The sequence below is a fragment of the Brachycentrus maculatus genome, unplaced genomic scaffold (assembly GCF_059751285.1).
Source record: "Brachycentrus maculatus isolate JH-2025_06_01 unplaced genomic scaffold, ASM5975128v1 h1tg000196l, whole genome shotgun sequence".
Classification (NCBI taxonomy): Eukaryota; Metazoa; Arthropoda; class Insecta; order Trichoptera; family Brachycentridae; genus Brachycentrus; species Brachycentrus maculatus.
The window spans coordinates 2419227-2440917 of NW_028280947.1; the positions used below are offsets into that span (position 1 = coordinate 2419227).

General features: G+C 32.0%; 2 protein-coding genes across 6 annotated transcripts; one reads left to right on the forward strand and one right to left on the reverse strand.

Annotated features, from left to right (window-relative positions):
• The first annotated feature begins 1972 nt into the window (after positions 1-1972).
• On the forward strand, positions 1973-13755 carry LOC148307649 (uncharacterized). 4 transcript variants are annotated; one of them, XR_015837813.1, is made up of 6 exons: positions 1973-2320; positions 6509-6855; positions 8351-8540; positions 8978-10128; positions 12530-12631; positions 13442-13755. XR_015837813.1 is itself a non-coding variant. In XM_088263145.1 (4 exons), exons 2-4 carry the CDS (start codon positions 6521-6523, stop codon positions 9230-9232), a joined length of 780 nt encoding a protein of 259 aa, XP_088119271.1. In that variant the 5' UTR covers positions 1973-2320; positions 6509-6520; the 3' UTR covers positions 9233-13755. The 4 variants fall into 4 exon arrangements, 1 of the variants encoding a protein (XP_088119271.1); XR_015837814.1 differs by having other exon boundaries at positions 8978-9355; XR_015837812.1 differs by having other exon boundaries at positions 8978-12631.
• On the reverse strand, positions 11669-19929 carry LOC148307650 (mitochondrial nicotinamide adenine dinucleotide transporter SLC25A51). Of its 2 annotated transcripts, none has more exons than XM_088263143.1 (3): positions 19461-19929; positions 14042-18033; positions 11669-11808 (listed from the first exon to the last, which is right to left on the reverse strand). In XM_088263143.1, the coding sequence occupies exons 1-2, from the start codon at positions 19572-19574 to the stop codon at positions 17311-17313; spliced, it is 837 nt and encodes a 278-aa protein (XP_088119269.1). In that variant the 5' UTR covers positions 19575-19929; the 3' UTR covers positions 11669-11808; positions 14042-17310. The 2 variants fall into 2 exon arrangements, with proteins under 2 accessions (XP_088119269.1, XP_088119270.1); XM_088263144.1 differs by having other exon boundaries at positions 11684-11808; positions 14037-18033.
• Between the last annotated feature and the right edge of the window lie 1762 nt (positions 19930-21691).

The following is a 21691-nucleotide window of genomic DNA, read 5'->3' on the forward strand; positions in this document are numbered from 1 at the left end:
TGTGTCTCCAATTTAGTGTCATTAAGTAAATTATCTTCCATTAAAAAACGCCTTATCTTGATAACTTAATCTAAAGAAGTGCTCGCAAACAATATACCTTCTTGGTTAAGTGATATATTACTTTTTACTTTATATCCTGGGTAAGTACAAAACATCATTTGCATAAAGGACATTATGATTCGAATGATATTCACAAATATACAATGCTTACATATATGCTACAACTTCTTCTCAGGGTTGACTTTCCTGGCAGCGACGCAGCGAATGCACGCAGTGGCATTTTAAGCGTCAAAAGAATATTTTTTCTAGGTAGGTACCTAGGTGTGCGACGGCGTTTTTAATTAATTATTCTTTTTTAATGAACTCCCCGAATTCGTCGGAAAATCGCTTCAGGAGGAGTAAAGTTTGACGGTTGATAAGTGTAGGTTAAGTAAAACCTCGATATAACGGACCTCTATTTAACGAACTTAGCTGGTATAACGGACAAAAATCGGGTCAAATGTAAAAACCTCAAAAAACGTCCGTATGACGTATTTAACGTCATACATCTTACGCTAGAATTTGAGACATAATGCCGTCGTGCCGAAAATGAAGTTTTCAGTGGTAAGATCACATATCAACGATCTAATAACATTTAATAACTATTCGTCGGATAACGAAGTTCGACTATATTATACGTATTATCGTAAATTTAGAGAGTTGATTATTTGTAAAAAAAATATCAAACAGCAACATCCGTTAATATAAAAGTCAATACATATATTTTTGTTTATTTCGAATTGTTGATTTAAATCTAAATACAGTGTTCATATTTTCAAAAAACCGTTTTTTTTAAAAATTATTTTAAACCTATTTTCATGAAACGGACTTTCGGTTTCAACGGACGCACCCTCCCTCCACTTAGATCGTTATGTCGAGGTTTTACTGTATACATCTTTGGACATTTTTGCGTCATATATTTTCCTCGTCGTATTAAATAAATTACGCAAGTCATTAATACATGGGAGAGTCTGTATTTGCGTTCGCCGCGCGCTATCGCCGCTGTTAGGAACGCAAACATTTACTGTGCATATTGTGAAGAATGCCTTAAATTAACAGGTAGATATTGCAAGGTATGCGTGTTTCGTTACTGGTAGGTGTGTCTTGGCTAAGGTGACCATTCAATAAGTATGTAAACATCAGATGTTTAATAATAATCGTTTATAATTTTAGCTAAGCAAAAATATTCTTTCTCCGCCTCCGTTGTGTAGTGTATAACGCATTTAGCTATCATGCTGAAGGTGCCGGGTTCACTTACCTGGGGGAGGGAGGTCAAAATTAATATCAGTATTTTTTTATTGTAATATTTACCTATGGGAATTTCACAATGAATTAGTCTTTGAAGTGCAGGACTGATCATTTTGCCTGCATGTAATCAAGGATTAAGATAATGCTTTGATACGATTCAGTATCCATTAGCATCGATACATCTTAATATTGATTGTAAATAACATGAAAGAATGGTGATCAGTTTTGCGCTTCAGATAGCAGTGGAGGATGATACCATATTGAATAAATATTACAATGAGAAATCATTTAAGGTGGAGACTGACCGAAGCATTTCGTCGTAACATAACCATCGCTCGCGGCGAGCATTACCGAGCATTCGAAACTATGGATGGAGCGCTCGGCGCGCTGTACTGACTGCCTAAATGCTCTCATCGTAACGTGTTACGTTATGACGAAATGCTCCGGACGGTGTCGGGATCCAACCCGAGACATCCAGCACGGTGGCCAAACGATCTAACTTCTACACACAGAGGCGCACGTAAAGTTATAGCAGTTTAAGTTTTTTTTTATTTGTTCAAATAATTCGCATTTTTCATGGCCTCATTCTTGATCCTTTCTACAATGTAAAACAATAGGTAGTTGTATGTGTTTAGCTTATCGGCTGGTTACCCTATCTCGTCTTCAGCGCTATTGGCCAACCGGTTAAGAAGCAGAGGGGGGAAATTCTCTACCTCTACTTCTTCGTTTCGCCAGTCACGCAACGCTGCGCCAGTTTTGTTTACAATAATACGAGCGAGCCACGAGCGTCCGCACTATATTACGCGCAAACAATAACGCTAGCTGCAGTCATAACTAAGTGCGTCCGCCCAACACAAAAAGTGCGTATATATGTGTGAAAACTCAGATAAAACTGTGAAAATAATGTTTGAAAACTTCCCACCTACGAGAAACCGGTGAGAATCTTGCAAGAAACTGTGGCGTTATCTCCGTTTGGACGCATTTATTATTCGAGTGATTGGACACGCTGCGAATTTCACCAGATTTTATTTGAGTAAGTATATTTTTTTTGGGTAAAATACCGGGTATCTTTATAGATAAATGCATCAAAAGCGTTTGAAAACAAACAGGTGAAGAATTAGGTAAGAATATTATGAAAAATTGGAATATCTGTTGGAATATCTTCAATTTGTCGCGTTTTTTGAGACGCTGCAAATTTTTGAAGATTTTTTACTGCATTTTGTCTCTTAATTCCAAATATCTTTATCGATGAAACATGTTTAGCTAGTGTGTCATACCTACCTATCTATGAATGATATCTCGTTTCCTAGATACTCAGTATGATAAAGTTTACGCGCCAAAATGTTTGATATAACGGTAAATACAAGTGTACTAGTAGAATGCTTTTTGTTTTAAATTCTGACTAAAACAGGCGTTTTCTTTTTGGGTACGTTTTTCTAGGTCAAGCTCCCATTATTGAAACATCTTTACGAATATTAAAAAAAACAACAACATAACTACACACAACATCAAAAAATAGTCGGTGTTGTTATTGTTAGTAAATCATTGGCGCAAAAACTATGGGCGAGGAGAAATTTAAGGTCGCACTTAATTTTCGTTTGATTTAGTCTAAATTTCTACTGAAATTGGGTCAAAATGTAATAAATGTAATTATTTGATTCAGCTTACAATGCTTTTTTTCTGATTCAGTTCTAATTCAGCATTTGAAAAGAAATCAACGTGTAATTCAAGCTAAAATCGTTATAAAAGTTATAAATATGTTGGGGGTTTCATCGTAGATTCGTATTCCTAGGAGTGACATTTGATTATTTTATTCGACTGGTGAGAAAAAACTTTTTTTCAATACAAATGTGTTTTTTGTATGAAAGGATAGTGCTTTATTAAATTTAAATGAAATGTATATTTATATCTACCTTACCGCACCAGCTATTCATTATAACTTTCAAACGAAATACTTTGGTTTTGTTCATTGTTACCCAAGAGTTCAAATTTACCTAGATTTTCTACACGAAGAAATGGAATCTCGTTATTCGGTATTCGAATGTTGATTTTCGAATGTTGAGAAAGGCAGGGCTTACGCGCGAAAATTAACGCAGTTAACTTCGTAAATATAGTAGGAACCTGTAATTTTCCCATAAAAAAGTAATTTATTTTCTTTATGGTATTATCAACTTCTTTATAATATTGGTACCGTAAATGATATAATTGTCAGAAATAAAAATCCAGAAGCAATGTTAAAACCATTTCTACTACGCACATTTTCATTGTAATTCCAGCCGCAATACCTCTATCAAAATTAAACTCATTTGTTTATTGGTTGAATCATGGTAGATAATTTACGATACAAAGGTAAAGTAAAATTACTCAAGTCGGTTTTTGATCCCGTGGTTAGTGTCTCTTTAGTTTATTTCAGGGTTTGAACTCACTTTACCATTATTTGAAACCTTATTTTAATAACGGGCTGTTTAGGTCCATAAAAATACCATTGCATTGAAATATTGGTATTTATAATAAGAGCATAAATATATACTTTTAAATAAAAGAAAAGGTTGAAAGAAACGTTAAGTCGTTTACATTTTTGTTTACAAATAGTGGAAAAAAACAAATGATTATTATATTCCATTTTTACAGACACGCAATATCTATAGTGCTTACTTTTAATTTCTGAAAAGGTACCAATTATGTTGATTTTTTAATTATCTTGGGTGGGGTCTTTCACGAACAGGGGACTCGTAAATAATTGTGGGAAAATGGCGATATGATTCAGAGAAAGGGCTATGAATAATGAACGTAGAATTTCTAATGTATATGCATAGGTACTTTCCTAAGATGTTACTTTCAACATTCAATATGGCGACGTAAAAATTCACAATTTTGAGCCAGTGTTATTTTAAACTAAATGACATTTAATATTTTTATTATACTTTATTTTAATGTACTTTTATTAACATTTTCTCATTCATAAATTATTACAAATGGTTCAAAACAAAATTTAATTAAGTATACGTTGTTTGAAAATGATGCGGAATGCATACACGTGTCTTATTGATTTTAAGAAATATAAGTATTTCCTTAGTAAAACTTTTTACGTAGGTGTTTTTTTGGAACTAATAAATTCCGCCTCTCGTGATTTTAAAAGTACTAGCAACGAAGGCTTTGCATTATTTTTTCAGGAAAATAATATAATAAATTAGTGTGGCAACGTTTTTCTTTTATTTGACGAAAACAATTTTAAAACATAAAATTTAACTAATTAAATTTTGGTTTATTTTGTTATTTTTTGTCGTTCATTTTCTCGCGAAAAGTTTGGAACAAGCGACGAAGGCTTTGCGTTATTTTTTAGGAAATTATGGTGAAATTTTTCTTTTATTTAAGATAAACAATTATGAAACATAAAATTTAACAACTAATAAAATTTTGTTTTATTCTGTCATTTTTTCATTCGTTTTCTCGTAGAATTTGGGAATAAAACCCTTTTTTTACAGAATTACATAACCCCTTACATATATTATCTACCTAATAAATATAATTTTTATCAGTTTTCTTTTCGATTATAAAAAAATATTATTCTTATCTCGATACTCTAGTCGCACCTTTTTTTAAAGTAAATATTTGCATAAATTATTGAAATAGATATTTTAAAAACTTGACATATCGCTCACTCCTTTCAAGAACGTCATACATCAAAAATCGTCAATTTTCAGTTGTGCATGTGGTCGGAATGCCTAGAAAATGTACTGTATCCCAGTAAAAGAGGCATATTTTTAAGTCAATATTTACCCGGTACAGGGCAGAAAGTGTTGTTTTTGCATTTTGAAGAAAAGGTATTGTTTAATTACTTTTTTAAATGTACTAAATATTTTTCAAATGGAGAAAAAACATTCAGGTTTTACCTAAAAAGATCTGTTGCACAGAAAAACTTCAATAAGTGGTTTGATATTTATTTTTAATACATAGTATTATATTTTTAAACTTTAAAAACATTCTCCTGAAAAATCAAGTTTTTTGATTTATGACGTTCTTGAAAGGAGTGAGCGATATGCTCAAAAACATCGGACTGAAATAGTTACAATGCAAAATCAATAGAGGAAAAAAAGTTTTTTTCGAACATAGCAACATAATGTTTAAAAATATTTTTAAATGTTTATAAATACAATTTATTTATCAACATGGGCTTCCAATAATCCCATCCTGTAGAATAGACTGACAAACTATAATAGGGAAAAAGTTTTCTCAGCTAAATTTAACATCAAAACACATAATTAGAATTTTGAGACTTAAATGGTATATTAATCCATACATTTCCTAACACTCTCCTTATCATTCACCATTCACTTTATAATATAATATAGTGGTATTATATTGTAATACCACTTAAATGTAGTATTACACAAATTGAATGATAAGGAGAGTGTTATATTACCATACCACAAAGTTAACATGCTTTTAATCAGGGTTTTTTTTTTTACATATTACGCGATGGAATAGGCATTCTGGCACCTTTTTTCACTGATGTTGTTTTTTAAATTAAAAAATTAATTGGACGAAACAATGTTTGCGCTTACGTTATTACAATGTATATTCTTTTAATTTATCAAAATTATAAATGGTACTGTAATGAACTATTTATTTTTATTTTTTGACATCCCATCAAACATGAAGAAGAATATGGAAGTCTGGGCATTTAAGGGGCTGACGACCGTCATAGGCTGGTTTAAATGATCACTTTACACACGTGTAACATTCACCAATTCTACCCATGATTGACAACCACACTACTCAAATTCTTGGAAGTTCTATATATATATATGAACCAATTTTGAAACATTGTTCTTGAATCACTAGAACTTCACTAGAGACATCTATTGGTGAGATGAAAAGAAGCTTTTTATTGAACAGAAACTCTTTTATTAGTATGTAGGGTCCGAATCCTGGATTATAACAACACACGTGAGAAATGCCAGAAAATATCATTTTAATTTTTATTATTTAAGCTTATAATTTGGCCAGATAATTTATTTACAACATTTTGAGTGTGTCCAAATACTTGTTCACAAAATCTGGATTATTCAAAATGTTGTAATTTTTTTTTTTTTTTAGCTTGACATGAAGTGAGCTCCGGGACCTTTTTGTTTAAAAAAAAAACCCCGCTTTTAATATAAAAAATATTGCTGTATTTTTTCTTAACACTCTCCAAATTTACTGAGCATTTTTTTTGCAGAGGTATCTAACTATGGATCAATACAGAACGGAGAGGAAACTATCATCAGTATACAGTATAATTGTGATACTCGGAATTATAACAACAGTGTGCACTGCAGTGGCGTGGAACCATTGGAAACATGTTCTAGACGTGTGCCCCGATGAGAACTGCGGATGCATCCTGTACGGGATCACCGCGTTCACCTATTTCACCGGCGGACACGTCTCCTCGTGTGGGTTCGTCGTCTATGGGACAATTCCCATCATCGGTATCGCATTGGTCATGGCCGGATTCCATATCTTGAGAGTCTGCATAAACAATATTGGACAATACGAGGGTGATAATTCAACAACTATTGAAAAAAGGTAAGCTGATTGTTAGATTGGTACTATTTATTCAACTCTTTGGTTTGTTTGCCTCCGTGGTGAAATGCAGTGCTCCGAAACCTTTTATCACCTACGACACACAAAATTTTTTTCCTAGAATCTGCGGCAAATAAATAATAAAACCCATATCTGCACCCCAATGGTGCATAGGGCACTGCGTCATATAAACACAGTGTTATCTTGATCGTTTACATATGAAGGAAAGGTGATCAGCCCTCCGCTTCAGGTACTAGTCCAGGGTAATATTGAATAAATATTACAGTGAAAAAATCACTAATATTTATTTGACCCTTTTGGGAATCGAACCCGGGACCTCCAGAACGGTAGCCGAGCGTGCTGACCATTACACTACGGAGGCGGACAGACATCTGCGGCAAAAGGACACAAAAATATAAAGGCGAAATATATAGATAATTTAAAAATTATTTAGTTATCATAATTATTCTTTGCTACAATGTGTATTAAATACATAATGAAAAATTGTAAAGTGTCAAATACATTGAATTTCACCGCAGCACACCTGTATCCAGCTCACAGCATGCCGGTTGAGGAGCACTGGTGTATTGGTTATAGTGTTTAGCCATCGTGCTGGAGGTCCCGGGTTCGATCCCCCGGGGAAAGGGAGAAAATAAATTTGATCGATTTTACACTTTAATATTTATTTGATATTACCCTGGACTGGTCCCTGAACCGCAAAAGTGATCACCTTGCCATCATGTAAGTAACAATCAAGAAAGCGCTGCGTCAATACTATGCAGTACCCTATGCACCATTAGGTGCGGATAAGGGTTAGAAGAAGAAGAAGAATATGGACCACATAGGGAGCGGATATGGTTGAATATATTAATAATATATAAATATATTGTATTTATCATATCTTGGGTGTGTGTACTGGCAATAATAGTATATAATAAACTCGAAAATATCAAATTTTGCCTTAATGATGCATATTATAGAAAGTTTTCAACGTTTTATAAACTGGCAAAATACACATAGTAGTTTGAAATGTCATTCATGTGGTTTTAAGTAAATTCAACTCCAAGTTTAAAGCGAGTATTTTATTCAGGCTAAATAAATGCTTTAAATAAATGTTTTTATTTTATTTTTCATTTTTGTTTTCTGATAGTCAAGTATTTTGTATTTTATATTAAGATATTAATTCTAGTTCTACTTCTTATATCTATTGTATTCTTGCCAGTGTCCTTTACTATGACCTAAATTATATTATTTGCCTTTGTGGGATTGTTTTTTGTATTTATATTTTATTCATATTTTTTGTATTTGAAATTATGTATGTTTGTAGAATGCAAAATAATTTAAAATAAAGAAGAAAAAAAAACAGTGATTCTTCAAACAGGAATTTTAGAATTAACGTTTTTTGCCTGTATACCCACAATATCACATTTTTTAAATGAATTTGCGACTCTTAAAGTGTTCTAGAATATTCATCAATATGATTTGCAAACTATTTCAGGGAGGGTGAAGTTATTGTGATGACAGCGAGAGCCGAAGTCCAGGACAGAGGCACGGATCCGGTCTCATATTGCTGGATACCTGTTTCAGTCATCGGATCAATCCTCGTCATTTATACTCTTGCCATCGCGGCGGTATTAACAGATGGCTACTATAAGACATGCAATCAATACCGAGCCGAATTGATTAAGGTAAATTAAAAATTTTACATTGTTAACCTTTTGGGGAGTATGATAATTGGTGTCTGACTTTCTCTGTGGAGTGGGTTCTTTTAACATGTTTTTTTTCACGATATCTACGAATTATGAAGATATAAGTTACGTAAAAATAATTAAAAAAATAAAACTTACCATCTCTAGGTTTTATTTTGTGTCAAAATTACAAATATCCACAGTTCACTGCTGACATGTTTATTGGAATAGGGAAAGCTTTTATTAAGCAAAGACTCTTTTTATTTGTATGTCAGGTCCGAATCTTAAAGATTAAATTCACATACTTGAGCCCCGCCTAAAAACACAGTTAATTTTTTTTTATGTAGCTTATAATTTGACCAGTTATTGTGTAAGTTATATTTTATCTTCAGTTATTGTGTAAGTCATGTGGTAAGTTATGTGTTTCTTGTTTCCAGTCCCTTCGTGCTACGGGAAGCCAGGTGAGAGCGATTCATTCCCGCCTGAATTGCCAGGCCATATACGACTTCATGGACTACCTGCAGCCCGACGTGCTGGACAAGCACAGAGGAGACTTCATCAACACCGGCCTGTCTCTTCAGCTGGCCATAGTGGCCGCGTGGTTCATGTGCTTCGCCTGGATATACGTGGTCGTCCTCAACTCCATCCGGGCGAGAAAAGACAGAGACGTTTCAACTTGCTGCGGAAAATAATTTAACTAAACTCGATTTGAATCTTAACACATTGTTTACGGCGTGCACATGATTGTGCGTTTCAGAAACGTTATGTTGCGGCGGTATTTGCAGAGATGTGCATTCCATATTGGCAGAAAAGCAGTGCCTATCCTAACTTTCCCGCGTGATATATAAAAACGCAACTAGTACCTACCGTACCTTACTAAGTAGTACCAGTTTACTTTACTACCTACCTCTACTGCCTACCCAAGTAAATAGTACCTTGCTTACCTTCTGTCTGCCTCTGTAGTGTAATAGGCAGCACGCTCGGCTACCGTTCTGGAGGTCCCTGGTTCGGTTTCAAATAAATATAAGTGATTTTTTCACTTATATTTAATATTACCCTGGACTGGTACCTGAAGCGGAGGGCTTTCTTTCATGTGTTCATGATCACCTTTCTTTCATGTGTTAATGATCAAGATAACACTATGTTTATATGATACAGTGCCCTATGCACCATTGGGTGCGGATAAGGGTTTGAAGAAAAAGATTACCTTACTACCTACCCTAATTAACTCTCTGTACACGCCACTGCGTATTTGTGCATTTCAGTCACCTTCAACTTCATTTACAAATAAAACACATCTTAAATGTTTAATTTCTTGACATGTTTGCTTTGCTGTGAAGTGAATAGATGTCACTGTAAAACAGAAATATTATCGATCTTTTTCTGTCATCATTCTTTTGATGAGATCAAATATCGCCCGTGTCAAATTACATTTCTTTAACAAAGTTCACCGTAGCCAATGTGTTAAAATTCATTTATTATTGGAGCTGCTATGCATACACACGTTGATACATTTATGTTTATGAAGCACAAATTAATATTTTTATATTCTATTAACATATAAGTGTTTATAATGCAGAATGGTACCGCTAGTACAAATTTATTAATTAAGAATATCATGAATGAGAATAAAAGAATGTACATCCCATACCGCATATCGCTCACTCCTTTCAAGAACGTCATTAATCAAAAAACTTGATTTTTCAGGAGAACATTTTTAAAGTTTAAAAATATAATACAATGTATTAAAAATAAATATCAAGCCACTTATTGAACTTTTTACTGTGCAACAGATCTTTTTAGGTAAAACCTGAAGGTTTTTTCTCTATTTGAAAAATATTTATTATATTTTAAAAAATAATCAAACAATACCTTTTCTTCAAAATGCAAAAACAACACAATTTGCCCTGTAGCGGGTAAATATTACGTTAAAATTATGCTTCTTTCGCTGGGATATAGTACATTTTCTGGGCATTCCGAAAACATGCACCACTGAAAATTGTCGATTTTTGATTTATGACGTTCTTGAAAGGAGTGAGCGATATATTTCATATATTAGGTCATTGTCATTTTTCCAATTCATAATTTGGTGTACGAATGAATTTCTTTAGAGAATTTGTATTCATATAGATTGTAATTTCATAATCGGAATTAATTTTTCTCACTTGTCTTTTAAAATTAATTTTAATTTCACCGTTTCCTATTTTACATCTCCTCCCCAATATTTTTAGTTTTGCTAAAAACTATTTTCTGGTTTAAAATTATTACAATTCCTTGAGTTTCTTCAATACTTTAATTTTTCACACATTTTCTTTTCTTTTATGATAGTAATCTTTACAATAGTAGAATTTGTGTGAGAAAAAATGAATAAGTATAGTACAGTGAGAGGTAATCAATAATTTTAGTAACCAAAATGTGTAAAACAAGCGCGTCATTTCTTTATTAATTTAAAAAAGTAAAAATTCATTTACTGGTTGCATTACATTGTTAAATTATAATTCTAATTGTACATTGTACATTGTTACATTGTAAAAACATTTTATTAAAAAATTGTCATTCTATTTTTCCAATTATTTGCTAAAAATTAGGACTAAAAAATCATAAAAAATAGTTTTAGGGTGTTGCTGTGCGGTGGTTTTAGACCCAAGAAAAAATGACACAAGATAAGATATGGATTGAAAGAAAAGAAGTTAGTTTTATATAAAAATCTATGACTGAATTTCTCTCTTCCAGGAATTAATTATGTTTGTAAAAGGATAACTAATACTAATGACTAATTTAATAGTGAAGTCTCAATGTTTGTGAGAAGTACTGCATACTAAATATAGAAATTTTCTGTTTTTACAGCTTTCCTATAAAGTTAACAATATTTTGAGTGTGCCCAAATACTTGTTCACAAAAATTATCTCCAATTATAGGAGTTATTTTCCCCGTAAATGCACAGACTTCTGTATTCTTCCTCATCTATGTTGAGATGTCAAAAAATAATATTCCTATAAAGTATTAAATCAAGAGTCTGGCTAAATATATTTTTATTTACATACATATTTTAACTGTAATTTTCTTTTATAGTGTAGTCTACAGGTTTCCAACCTTTCTTGGTCTAGCGCTGCCCGGCCAGAAATTCTCATCCTTGCATAGAGGGGCGAGGAATACAAATATATTGTTCACTTCCTGGCTCTTCATAATACATCCTAGGGCCTACAATACCGCTTAGTAGACCGCTCCAGCGCCCACTGGAAGGGTCGTAATGTCCTCTGTTGAAAATCTGATGGTGTAGTGAAATAAAAATAGTTAAACTATATTATTCTACCATAAAACAACGTAAGTCATAAGTAAAAAAGTTGGTCGATTTAAAATACATTAATTCAATTAATGTCATGTTTAAAACAAAATATTTTACAAGATATTTCAATAATTATTGACTAGTCAATATACACATATATTCCCCCACCATTTATATTTTAAGGACTATTTTAAACATAATTTTTATTCTCTTCATTTATTTTGTTGGTATGATTTAATATTATGTTTTTTTTAAAAATAAGATTAAAGAAAGTTTAAAAGTAAATTTAATTTTATAAGTTAATTTTTATAACTTCCTTACATGAAGTACAAATCTGACTTGCCATTATTTCCTCTTCATTGATTACAATCTTGCTAACGATTTTGATATATGAGCTATAGTCTACCACTTTCATACTATTATGAATGATAAATATATCACTGTAACCAAATACTTTGAGATGTTAACACACTGAGGATAGGAAGGGTATTTTTACCTCCTGCGCTGGCCTCATTTCAATGTCAGAAAATAAGGAATTATCCAATGTTTTAATATTAATATTATGTACCAATCTCTTTGTTAAGGTCTTAACTATATATGTTCACAATTATCGAATCCCGTCACGAGTCACGAAAAAACGTCCATCCGAAATGTGTTAATACGCTCCCTTATCCACTTTTGTACTGGTGTGCTCCGTTCATAGATATCACGTACGAGCATATTAATATATTTACCCTTGGCACTACTGGAGAGCCTAGCAGAGTTTTCCGAACTACTCGAATGTCGCCAATAAAATAAAATCTGTGTACTAAATATTATTAAATATATTATTTTTTTGACATCTCATCAAAGATGAAGAAGAATATGGAAGTCTGGGCATTTACGGGGCTGACGACCGTCATAGGCTGGTTTAAGTGATCACTTTACACACGTGTAATATTCACCGATTCTACCCATTATTGACAACCACACTACTCAAATTCTTGGAAGTTCTATATATATATGAACCAATTTAGAAACCTTGTTCTTGAATCACTAGAACTTCACTAGACATCTATGTTACACGTGTGTAAAAAAAATAAAATAATAATAATATGAAAATAACTCCTGTAATTGGAGATAATCCAGATTTTGTGAACAAGTATTTGGACACACTCAAAATGTTGTAAATAAATTATCTGGTCAAATTATAAGCTTAATAATAAAAATGAAAATGGTATTTTCTGGCGTTTCTCATGTGTGTGATTATAATCCAGGATTCGGATCTCACATACTAATATAAGAGTTTCTGCTTGATAAAAAGCTTCTTTACATCTCACCAATAGATGTCTCTATGGGAAGTTCTAGTGATTCAAGAACAAGGTTTCTAAATTGGTTCATATATATATATATAGAACTTCCAAGAATTTGAGTAGTGTGGTTGTCAATAATGGGTAGAATTGGTGAATGTTACACGTGTGTAAAGTGATCACTTAAACCAGCCTATGACGGTCGTCAGCCCCGTAAATGCCAAGACTTCCATATTCTTCTTCATCTTTGATGAGATGTCAAAAAAATAATATGAAAATAACTCCTGTAATTGGAGATAATCCAGATTTTGTGAACAAGTATTTAGACACACTCAAAATGTTGTAATTAAATATATTGGTTATTTACTTTTCAATATAATTAAACCAGAATCATAGAAGTACAATAACAGAGTAATAATTCTTAGAATTTGATTGAATTGGCAGTAAGCGCGTGCCGAAAAACATTTGAGTGCAGACGGTTAAAGTATTTGGTTTAACTTATAATATTTAACTAGCAGATCAATTGATAATTTTTAGTTTATGGATATATTCGAGTTATGAAAGCAATTGTTTTTTTTCAAATTTTCATTTTATATAAAAGTGTTTTTTATTAAAAAATAAATGTGATGTCGCCTATCAATGTGTTATTTTATTTTTCATTTTAGCTGTAAAATTTGAGTAGAAATCTGAAATATTTTTATATTTGCCTTAACTACATACCCGTCTCCTTTGAGTCAATATCCGCAAAAGGGTTTTGTTTTTACTGACATTTTATTTCTTAAATGAAAACAAACTTTCGATTGTGTTTTTGCAAAATTGATTGACCCACAGTTTAAAAAATGCTGGTCAATGGGACGAACAAACAGTTGATAGACGTTCTTGTATAAAAAGAGAAACATAAGGTGGTCAGAAAAAACATACTTAACTCAACTATTGACGGTGCCGAGAAGTCACACGTGAAAAAATGGATAAAAAATTTAAAAGATCAAAGGATATATACATGTTCCGAAATATGAGTAGTATGGTTGTCAATCATGGGTAGAAACTTGAATGTTACACGTGTACATATAAAGTGATCACTTAAATCAGCCTTATATGACAGATCGTTACCCAGACATCCATATTCTTCTTAATCTGTGATAAAATGCCAAGAAGCATAAAAGGTTTTATTTAATTTTTAATAAATAAAATACTTCGAACAATATGATTTATTAAATTTGTACAATTTGAATGACATTAGATGTACAATGAATAAAAATTCCTTTAACAATGGTAAAATTAAATAAAATAATTTAAAAAGTGACAAATAAATATTGTACATAATTGTATCACATAGGTAAAAACATAGAATAATTTCAATAAAGTACTTAAAATAAATTAACATTTTAAAACATAAAAACAGTTTCATATTATTGCACTACTTTTAGCCGCGGCCTCTAAGTTTATTCATACTTACAAAGATGTAAGGAAAATTACAAAGAATTATAGTAGATTTGATTGACTGGAAAAAAATCCAGATTACAAGTTAAAATAAACATAATTTAATATGCCCCATCTTAAAGGCAAGTACCTAACCAACCAACCTTTGTGTCAACACAAAATAGTGAGTACATCTTCTTTAGACTCTAATCTTTATCTTATGGTGAAATAAGTTCAGGAGTAGTCATATCACTATGTAGTCAAAATGTTAACTTCGCAGGTAGTCAATGTCCCTTTGTTCACTTAAATCTAAAGTTATTTACTATTTTTTTTTAAATTTTTGAACACAATGTTGCATTTGACTACGTCCATGTTTTTATGTAAAAACATGTTTTGTTAAACAGCTTGACAAGCTTTTAAAGCTTAAACAGTTGACTGCAATGACAGTGCCATCTGTTGAACGTAACAGCAACTCACAATACTAAATATTGCACAGGAATTAGAAACAGAACCAGAATAGCGGATATCATGGATCAAGTAGCAAAACTCGAGTGGCAATGGGCAGCACATGTTGCAAGACAAGACCCCACAAGATGGACCCATAAAATTTTGAGATGGAGACCTTGGGAGAATAAAAGAGGCATCGGGAGACCTTAAAAAGATGGTCCAACGACATAGCCGCTGTGGGGCGTAAAGACTGGCTGCAAACAGCAACAGACCGAAATAAATGAAAGCATACGGAAGAGGCCTATATCCAGTAGTGAAAGATAGAAGGTTAGAGAAGAAAAAGAAAGAAGCTTATGGCAGACAGAGTGCTTCTTGACACAGCTGTCACTTGCATTGTTGTTCCATGGATTAAAAAAAAATCATTACTTCACGAGCATTGTGAAATTAAACATTAGAAATGTGTGCTTTCCATTTTATTTCTTTTCCATTTAACCAGACTGAACCAGAGCAATGCGTGGGCGGGTCCATCTAGTAAAATTAATATATACATAATTAAAAATGTCCCATTTTATAAATACATACTCATAAAAGTCCCGGGACAGACTTCCAGGGTGTCAAAATATACAATATTAGTGATTTTTTCACTTAAAATAAAGTTGACACTGAGTCAATCCAATGTAGTGCCTTGGATTGATCCTATGCAGTATTGTGTGAAGATAAGGAAAATATATATTTATCATTTTGCTGTCAAAAGCAATTTTTAAAAGGTTATTAGTGTGATTTCTTGTTGTTTTATGGTTGAAATACCTAAATAAGGTAATACGTAACGAATGGAAGCTACTCTATTAACCGGATCCACGCGGCTCGCATGACCGTATGTGTTTTCACAAAACATTCCCCGTACGCGGCTGACATAACCGTATGTGTTTTTACTTTGCTCCAAGTTTCGAACCTCAGTTCAACTTGGAGGGATTTTTTCATGGTGTGGAACTTTAGATAAAATAATACGTCAATCCTTGGCCTTATGACATCTGTTAATAATTTGTAACATCTGACTAATAATTTGTAACATCACAAGGATAAATAAAAGAACAGATCCCTGATTTTTCTTGCAGTCGGTAATTAGTCTGCGCCATAATCATGCCCTATATCTGTCTCACTCTCGACGCTACGCATCGCCAGTGGGTAAGAGTGACACACGATGCTTTGATTTATTTATGTTACGATCTTATTTGTTTATATTACGATATATTTCAAGAATAATGTGACGTGAGTGTACTATAGAGTACCAAAAGGGCACAATGAATCCCATTGAACATTTTTGTTCAGGAAAATAAATCGTTTCTTAACTAAATACATGATAAAAGTAATTTAAAAAACGGCAAAATACCGCCGCGCACGGGCGTCTCTCAGGAACAAAGTTAACGCGGTTAAAAGGTTAATAATGACTCCTAGATTATTATAAATAGCTATGCTAATTAACTTATCACAAAAAGAGGCAGGTTATATATGCACACATAAATCTTACCGTTACCATACAAATGAAAAAAAAAATACAGTAGATAAATATAAAAACTTTCTCACATTGTGTTTACACCATATATTTTTCAGAGCAATTTTTCTGTATGGCAATTATATTATATGTCATCTCACAGTCTTTTTTTTAATTGAAAGAAAGTGTCAAAAATCAAACTGTAAATTTCGTTATTTTGAGATAAATGAAGAAAAAAATTACACAATAATTAATGGTTTAGATTTAAATGTGCGGGGGTGTAAACTATGTTTACTTTTTCTATAAAATTTTATATTTCATATTAACATACATACAACATTTATTTAAGGATTATTATAAAGTGTTGAACATGACTATGTATTTCTAACATTTATTTATACAATATACGCATCAGATTAAAATCCACTTGAATCAAACTATCTTAATGAGAGTTACGTTTAAACAAATTAGCTAGGATTTTCATTGTGCTTAAGTGATTGTGTTGCATAATTTGAACTTAGAATATCCTGGTTTGATTTAAATGAAAACTGGAAACCTGATTAATAAATTATCGAAAAGTAATAAATAAGAATATCTCTGGTATAATACGTAGCATTAACACATTGTTGTCGGGCGGTGTTTTAATTAACCCAGACCCAAATTAATATACTATTTAGGGTCGTATACTAATCACAAGTACCCAAACCCATCTCTGATCTATGCAATGTTTTGGCGTCTCTTGCGTTCTACCAAAAGTAAGCAAATAGAACGCTTATAGGCGTCTCCTGCTCTCTACCAACAGTATGTAAAAGACGTATGTTTCCCGCAAATAATGTGTTAATATAAAAGATCGTGTAACAATGGATAAACAGCGGTAATAATGCCCCAACTTAAAAACGCCCTCGTGCAGTTCATTGAACCGCCATGATAAAAATTCCTCAACTTGCTTCCTCTTTCTCTATAAACGATCTTGAATCCTTCCAACATACTTTGATGCGGTCCGCCTATCTTAGTTTGCAAAGAAAACTTTACAACATTTAGAGGATAGTAAAGGGTGCTCAGAAAAGCGCCAATAGACGCCCCGGCGATAAAAGACTGTATAGTTTGGTAAAGTACGATTTCTCGTTTTGGTAATCTGTTGTGCAATTCGTCCCTTATTATAAAATACATCGCGTTTGAAGGTCCATTCCTAAATAATATAGGAACAAGCCCCCTGTAAAATTCTTTTATCCCGTAGTTCTTCGCGATGAAATAAGTTATGTGTTTGGTGTTTTTGAATTTTGCGTTGTATGCAGGATCGATCAGAAGGGCTTGGATTCTTTCGAATGGCATCAGGATGGCTTCGACGTTTCCCGCTATTATGGCCGCAATCGTCTTGGCCAAAAACGGGTTCATGTCTGTGTCCATGAGCGGTTTCCGGCATTCTTCGTAGACTCCGAACATGAGGGACATTGACACCGTTTTCTGACATAATGGCGGCAAAATGCCCCGGTACAAACAGAATAAACCCTCTTTTTTTATTTCGTGAAATGCCGAGGTAGTTTTAACACCATGCAGCATCTGGAATAAGAAAAATTATCTTATTGTATAAAAACTATTTTAATTATATAAACAATAAAAGTTTATAATTAAAATGTGACTTTGTTGTAAAATCACTATGAATATTTTATTACAACTTAATTATAATGTCTACTGGTTTCGAAGCTAACCGCTTCTTTATCAAGTTACATTTTAATTATAAAATGGAAAATCACAAAGTTAATGCTTCAAATATAAATTATAATAAAAGTTTGGTTGAACTTTCATAAATTATAAGTAAAACACTTATTTTTTACCATTTGAGTATATTGTTATGACTAGTTTCAGAATCTACAGATGCTTCTATCTACGGGTTTGATTATGAAAGTTTATACGATTATGAAATGTCACAAGCTCTTTTTATACTCCCGAATATAATACTCATGTACATACATGTATGTAGGTATTATAATTATGTGTTTTTTCCTTAATATATTAATTAGATATAGAAAAATATACGGCAAAATCCTACTTTAAAAAAAAAAAAAAATTTAAACCCCTTATCCGCACCCAATGGTGCATAGGGCACTGCATCATATAAACGCAGTGTTATCTTGATCGTTTACACACGAAGGAAAGGTGATCAGCCTTCCGCTTCAGGTACCAGTCCAGGGTAATATTGAATAAATATTACAGTGAAAAAATCACTTATATTTATTTTACCCCCCTTGGGAATCGAACCCGGGACCTCCAGAACGGTAGCCGAGCGTGCTGACCATTACACTACGGAGGCGGACTTTTTTTTCCATAGCTATAATTTTTATTATGGACGAATATAACATATCTTGGAATCAATCACGACGACTTTAATAGGAATCCTAGCATCTTATAATTCAAGCACCATAGCGCAATGATGAAATCTCGATAAAAATACCATCAAAATACAACTCAGAAATATTTTATAGCCAAATACAAATTGAGCAGTGTCTACTATTGTTTAACCTTTAAATATAATAAAAATCTAAGTAATTTTTAATTTATGCATTTCAACAAAAAAAAGTTTTTATATTCTTTGTAGGATCTAGGTTCATTTAATCCAAATTATGTTTTATTTTTTGCGTCAGTTGGTGGCATTTTTATAGTTAGCTACTAAATGGCAATTTAATAATTATTTGCCATTTTTTGTAACTTTTATAAAGTAAAAAAAATAGTAAGTAAAGTTCTACTAATACTTGTGAATATTAAAATAATCTAAATTGAAAACAAATCATAACATTTTTCATAACTTTTGCTATCTTATCTAAGATACTGAATAATATTAGATGTGTAAAACGATAAATGAAAAATATATTTAGAATCAACAATCAAAAAAATCTGAATAAACATGATAAGAATCACTATTGTAGAATGTTTTCAGATTCAATTTTAGCTAAAAAAAATACAATTTATAAGGTGTTAAACGAACTCACCTGACGCATTATCACCTTATTCATAGGATAACTAATGGTTATGTTGAAGAATGCTGCACCCCAACCACAAGCAAACTCCCTCCAATTAATTTCTGCTATGCTTGCAATAGCCATTGCGAAGGCTATTCAATTTATAAATTAACTTATTACGGGTGCTTAAACACCGCATGATGGATAGCCACTGTTATCAGTTCGAATACACGACCCCATGATCTACTATTGACACAAAACATTTAGGTTATGTAAGGTACCTATCCGAAAATGAAAATATAAAACAAAAACTGACATTACTATCCATTATTCAAATAATTCGTAACACGGAAGGAGAGTATGACACAAAATAGTGTAAACTCTATTTATAAGCGAGCATACAAACTTGTTAACAATTATCACATAACTTTCCAGTTAATAAATAAAAAATAAAATCATATGACTGACATGACATTTCCTGCCATTACTGTCAATATTGTCAGTTTTTCTTCTTTTTATTAGAGAACCAATCCAAAGCGATCAAATTATTGTAGTACCTACCCTTGATATTTCGCACGTAGAATGAAGGAGACATCACATATAAGTATATTTTAGTATAAAATAAATCATAAATTGAGGACAATATCATTTGTTGAAACGTATTTTCAAAGTATTTCTCTATTGTTTGTGATATCTGATAGGATTAAATTATATCCATCAACTTTAACCCTTTGCACTCGAATAGCGACAATATGTCGACATGGTAAATTCCCCAGTAAATCGGTTGGCTATTATATGTCACCACTATGTTATTTAAATAATAAAAGGCCGGGATACGTACCAACGCAGGTACAATTATGTCCCGCTAGTTGCTCAAGGTCCTTGCTAGCATTTAGTCACTTAAAGTTTGTGAAAAGTGTAGTAGATCAGTTTGTACCCCTACAAGTACATTCGGCAAATTCCAAGTAGGCTGTCTACTTTTTAAACTGAGGTCCGCCTGGATGGCAAACTACATGTTTTGCGTATAGGATCAAAGAGACTGTGTGGTTTGCTCACGGAGGGACAAAAATTGGCAAAGGTATGAGACTTATGAGTTTTGTGACACTTGTCCCGGGCAGCCTAGGATGCATTTGGGTGATTTTTTGATAGATACTATATATTGAAAAACTATAAATTTTTAAAATATTAACCAATTGTATTAATTTTTCTTTAAAATAAACATTTTAAACATTTATCGATTTGTTTTATTGTCAATTTGGTGATACCCATTTTTTTTCTAAAATCAACATTTTTTTTTTACGAATTTGCAAAAAAGTACAATTTAGTTACTAGTATGTCGTACAAAAAAGTCTCCAGTGCAGTGTTAAATTAGGTAGACATATTTATGACGATAAAAGTTTTAACAAAAACAGATGCTTACAGTATTCGAAGTACCGCACGATAGTAAACAAAAAAAAATGTACAAAAATATCACAAAACTCCGTGTTACACAATTACTTGTTAATTAATCATAATATCCTTCTAGTTAAACACAGTTAGTAAATATAATAAGGATTAAAATAGTTAATGATTGAACAGACTAAATGATACAATCAAAAATAATTTTTCGATAAAATCGTGTTAAAACAGCTAGTATTTGAAATAAAATAATTTGGGTTACACAAACATTGGTTACCCACATCATAAACTTTTGTTGTCATCTGATCTTATAGCTTCGCGATAAAAATAAACCACCATTTGATTTTTGAATAAAAATTTCCTGGAACGAAACTGCCTTCAAGAGCTTTACAAAACAATATCACTACATTTATCCTAATTTTCTAACGCCAGTTACATTTATTTATGACTTATTTAGCATAAAATTAAGTGATAACCATGCTCTATGCTTAGATATGTATTTCAAATAAGAAATATTTAAATTCATTATTACAAATGTTTACATTACTGTGAATAATGTTTTTTTTTAAAGTTTTTGTTTGCCAAAAATAAATAAAATAAACACATATGATTTATTGTATAAAAAGAGTGATGAATCAAAAATATTTTCTAGCAAATATGAACATTTTTTTTCAATTCTTTAAAAAACAAAAACTGGTATTTTTAAATATCGTACAATTATTTATAACGCGAATTCAATCCTTAACTTTCATATATTATTTGCTTTAGTTACAACAAGCCCCGTTAATTAGTCGGGTAAATACTCATTTAAAATAAAAATAAAACACAATTACAGCATTGAAAATACAATATTCTAGCAACAC

Excerpts from the sequence above, each read along its gene's own strand:
- LOC148307650 (XM_088263143.1), bottom strand. The coding sequence starts at position 19,574 with ATGGCTATTGCAAGCATAGCAGAAATTAATTGGAGGGAGTTTGCTTGT. Across the intron at positions 18,034-19,460 it reads ATAAGGTGATAATGCGTCAG|ATGCTGCATGGTGTTAAAAC; the intron begins GTGAGTTCGTTT and ends TTCTTATTCCAG.
- LOC148307649 (XM_088263145.1), top strand. The coding sequence starts at position 6,521 with ATGGATCAATACAGAACGGAGAGGAAACTATCATCAGTATACAGTATA. Across the intron at positions 6,856-8,350 it reads TCAACAACTATTGAAAAAAG|GGAGGGTGAAGTTATTGTGA; the intron begins GTAAGCTGATTG and ends AAACTATTTCAG. Across the intron at positions 8,541-8,977 it reads ACCGAGCCGAATTGATTAAG|TCCCTTCGTGCTACGGGAAG; the intron begins GTAAATTAAAAA and ends TCTTGTTTCCAG.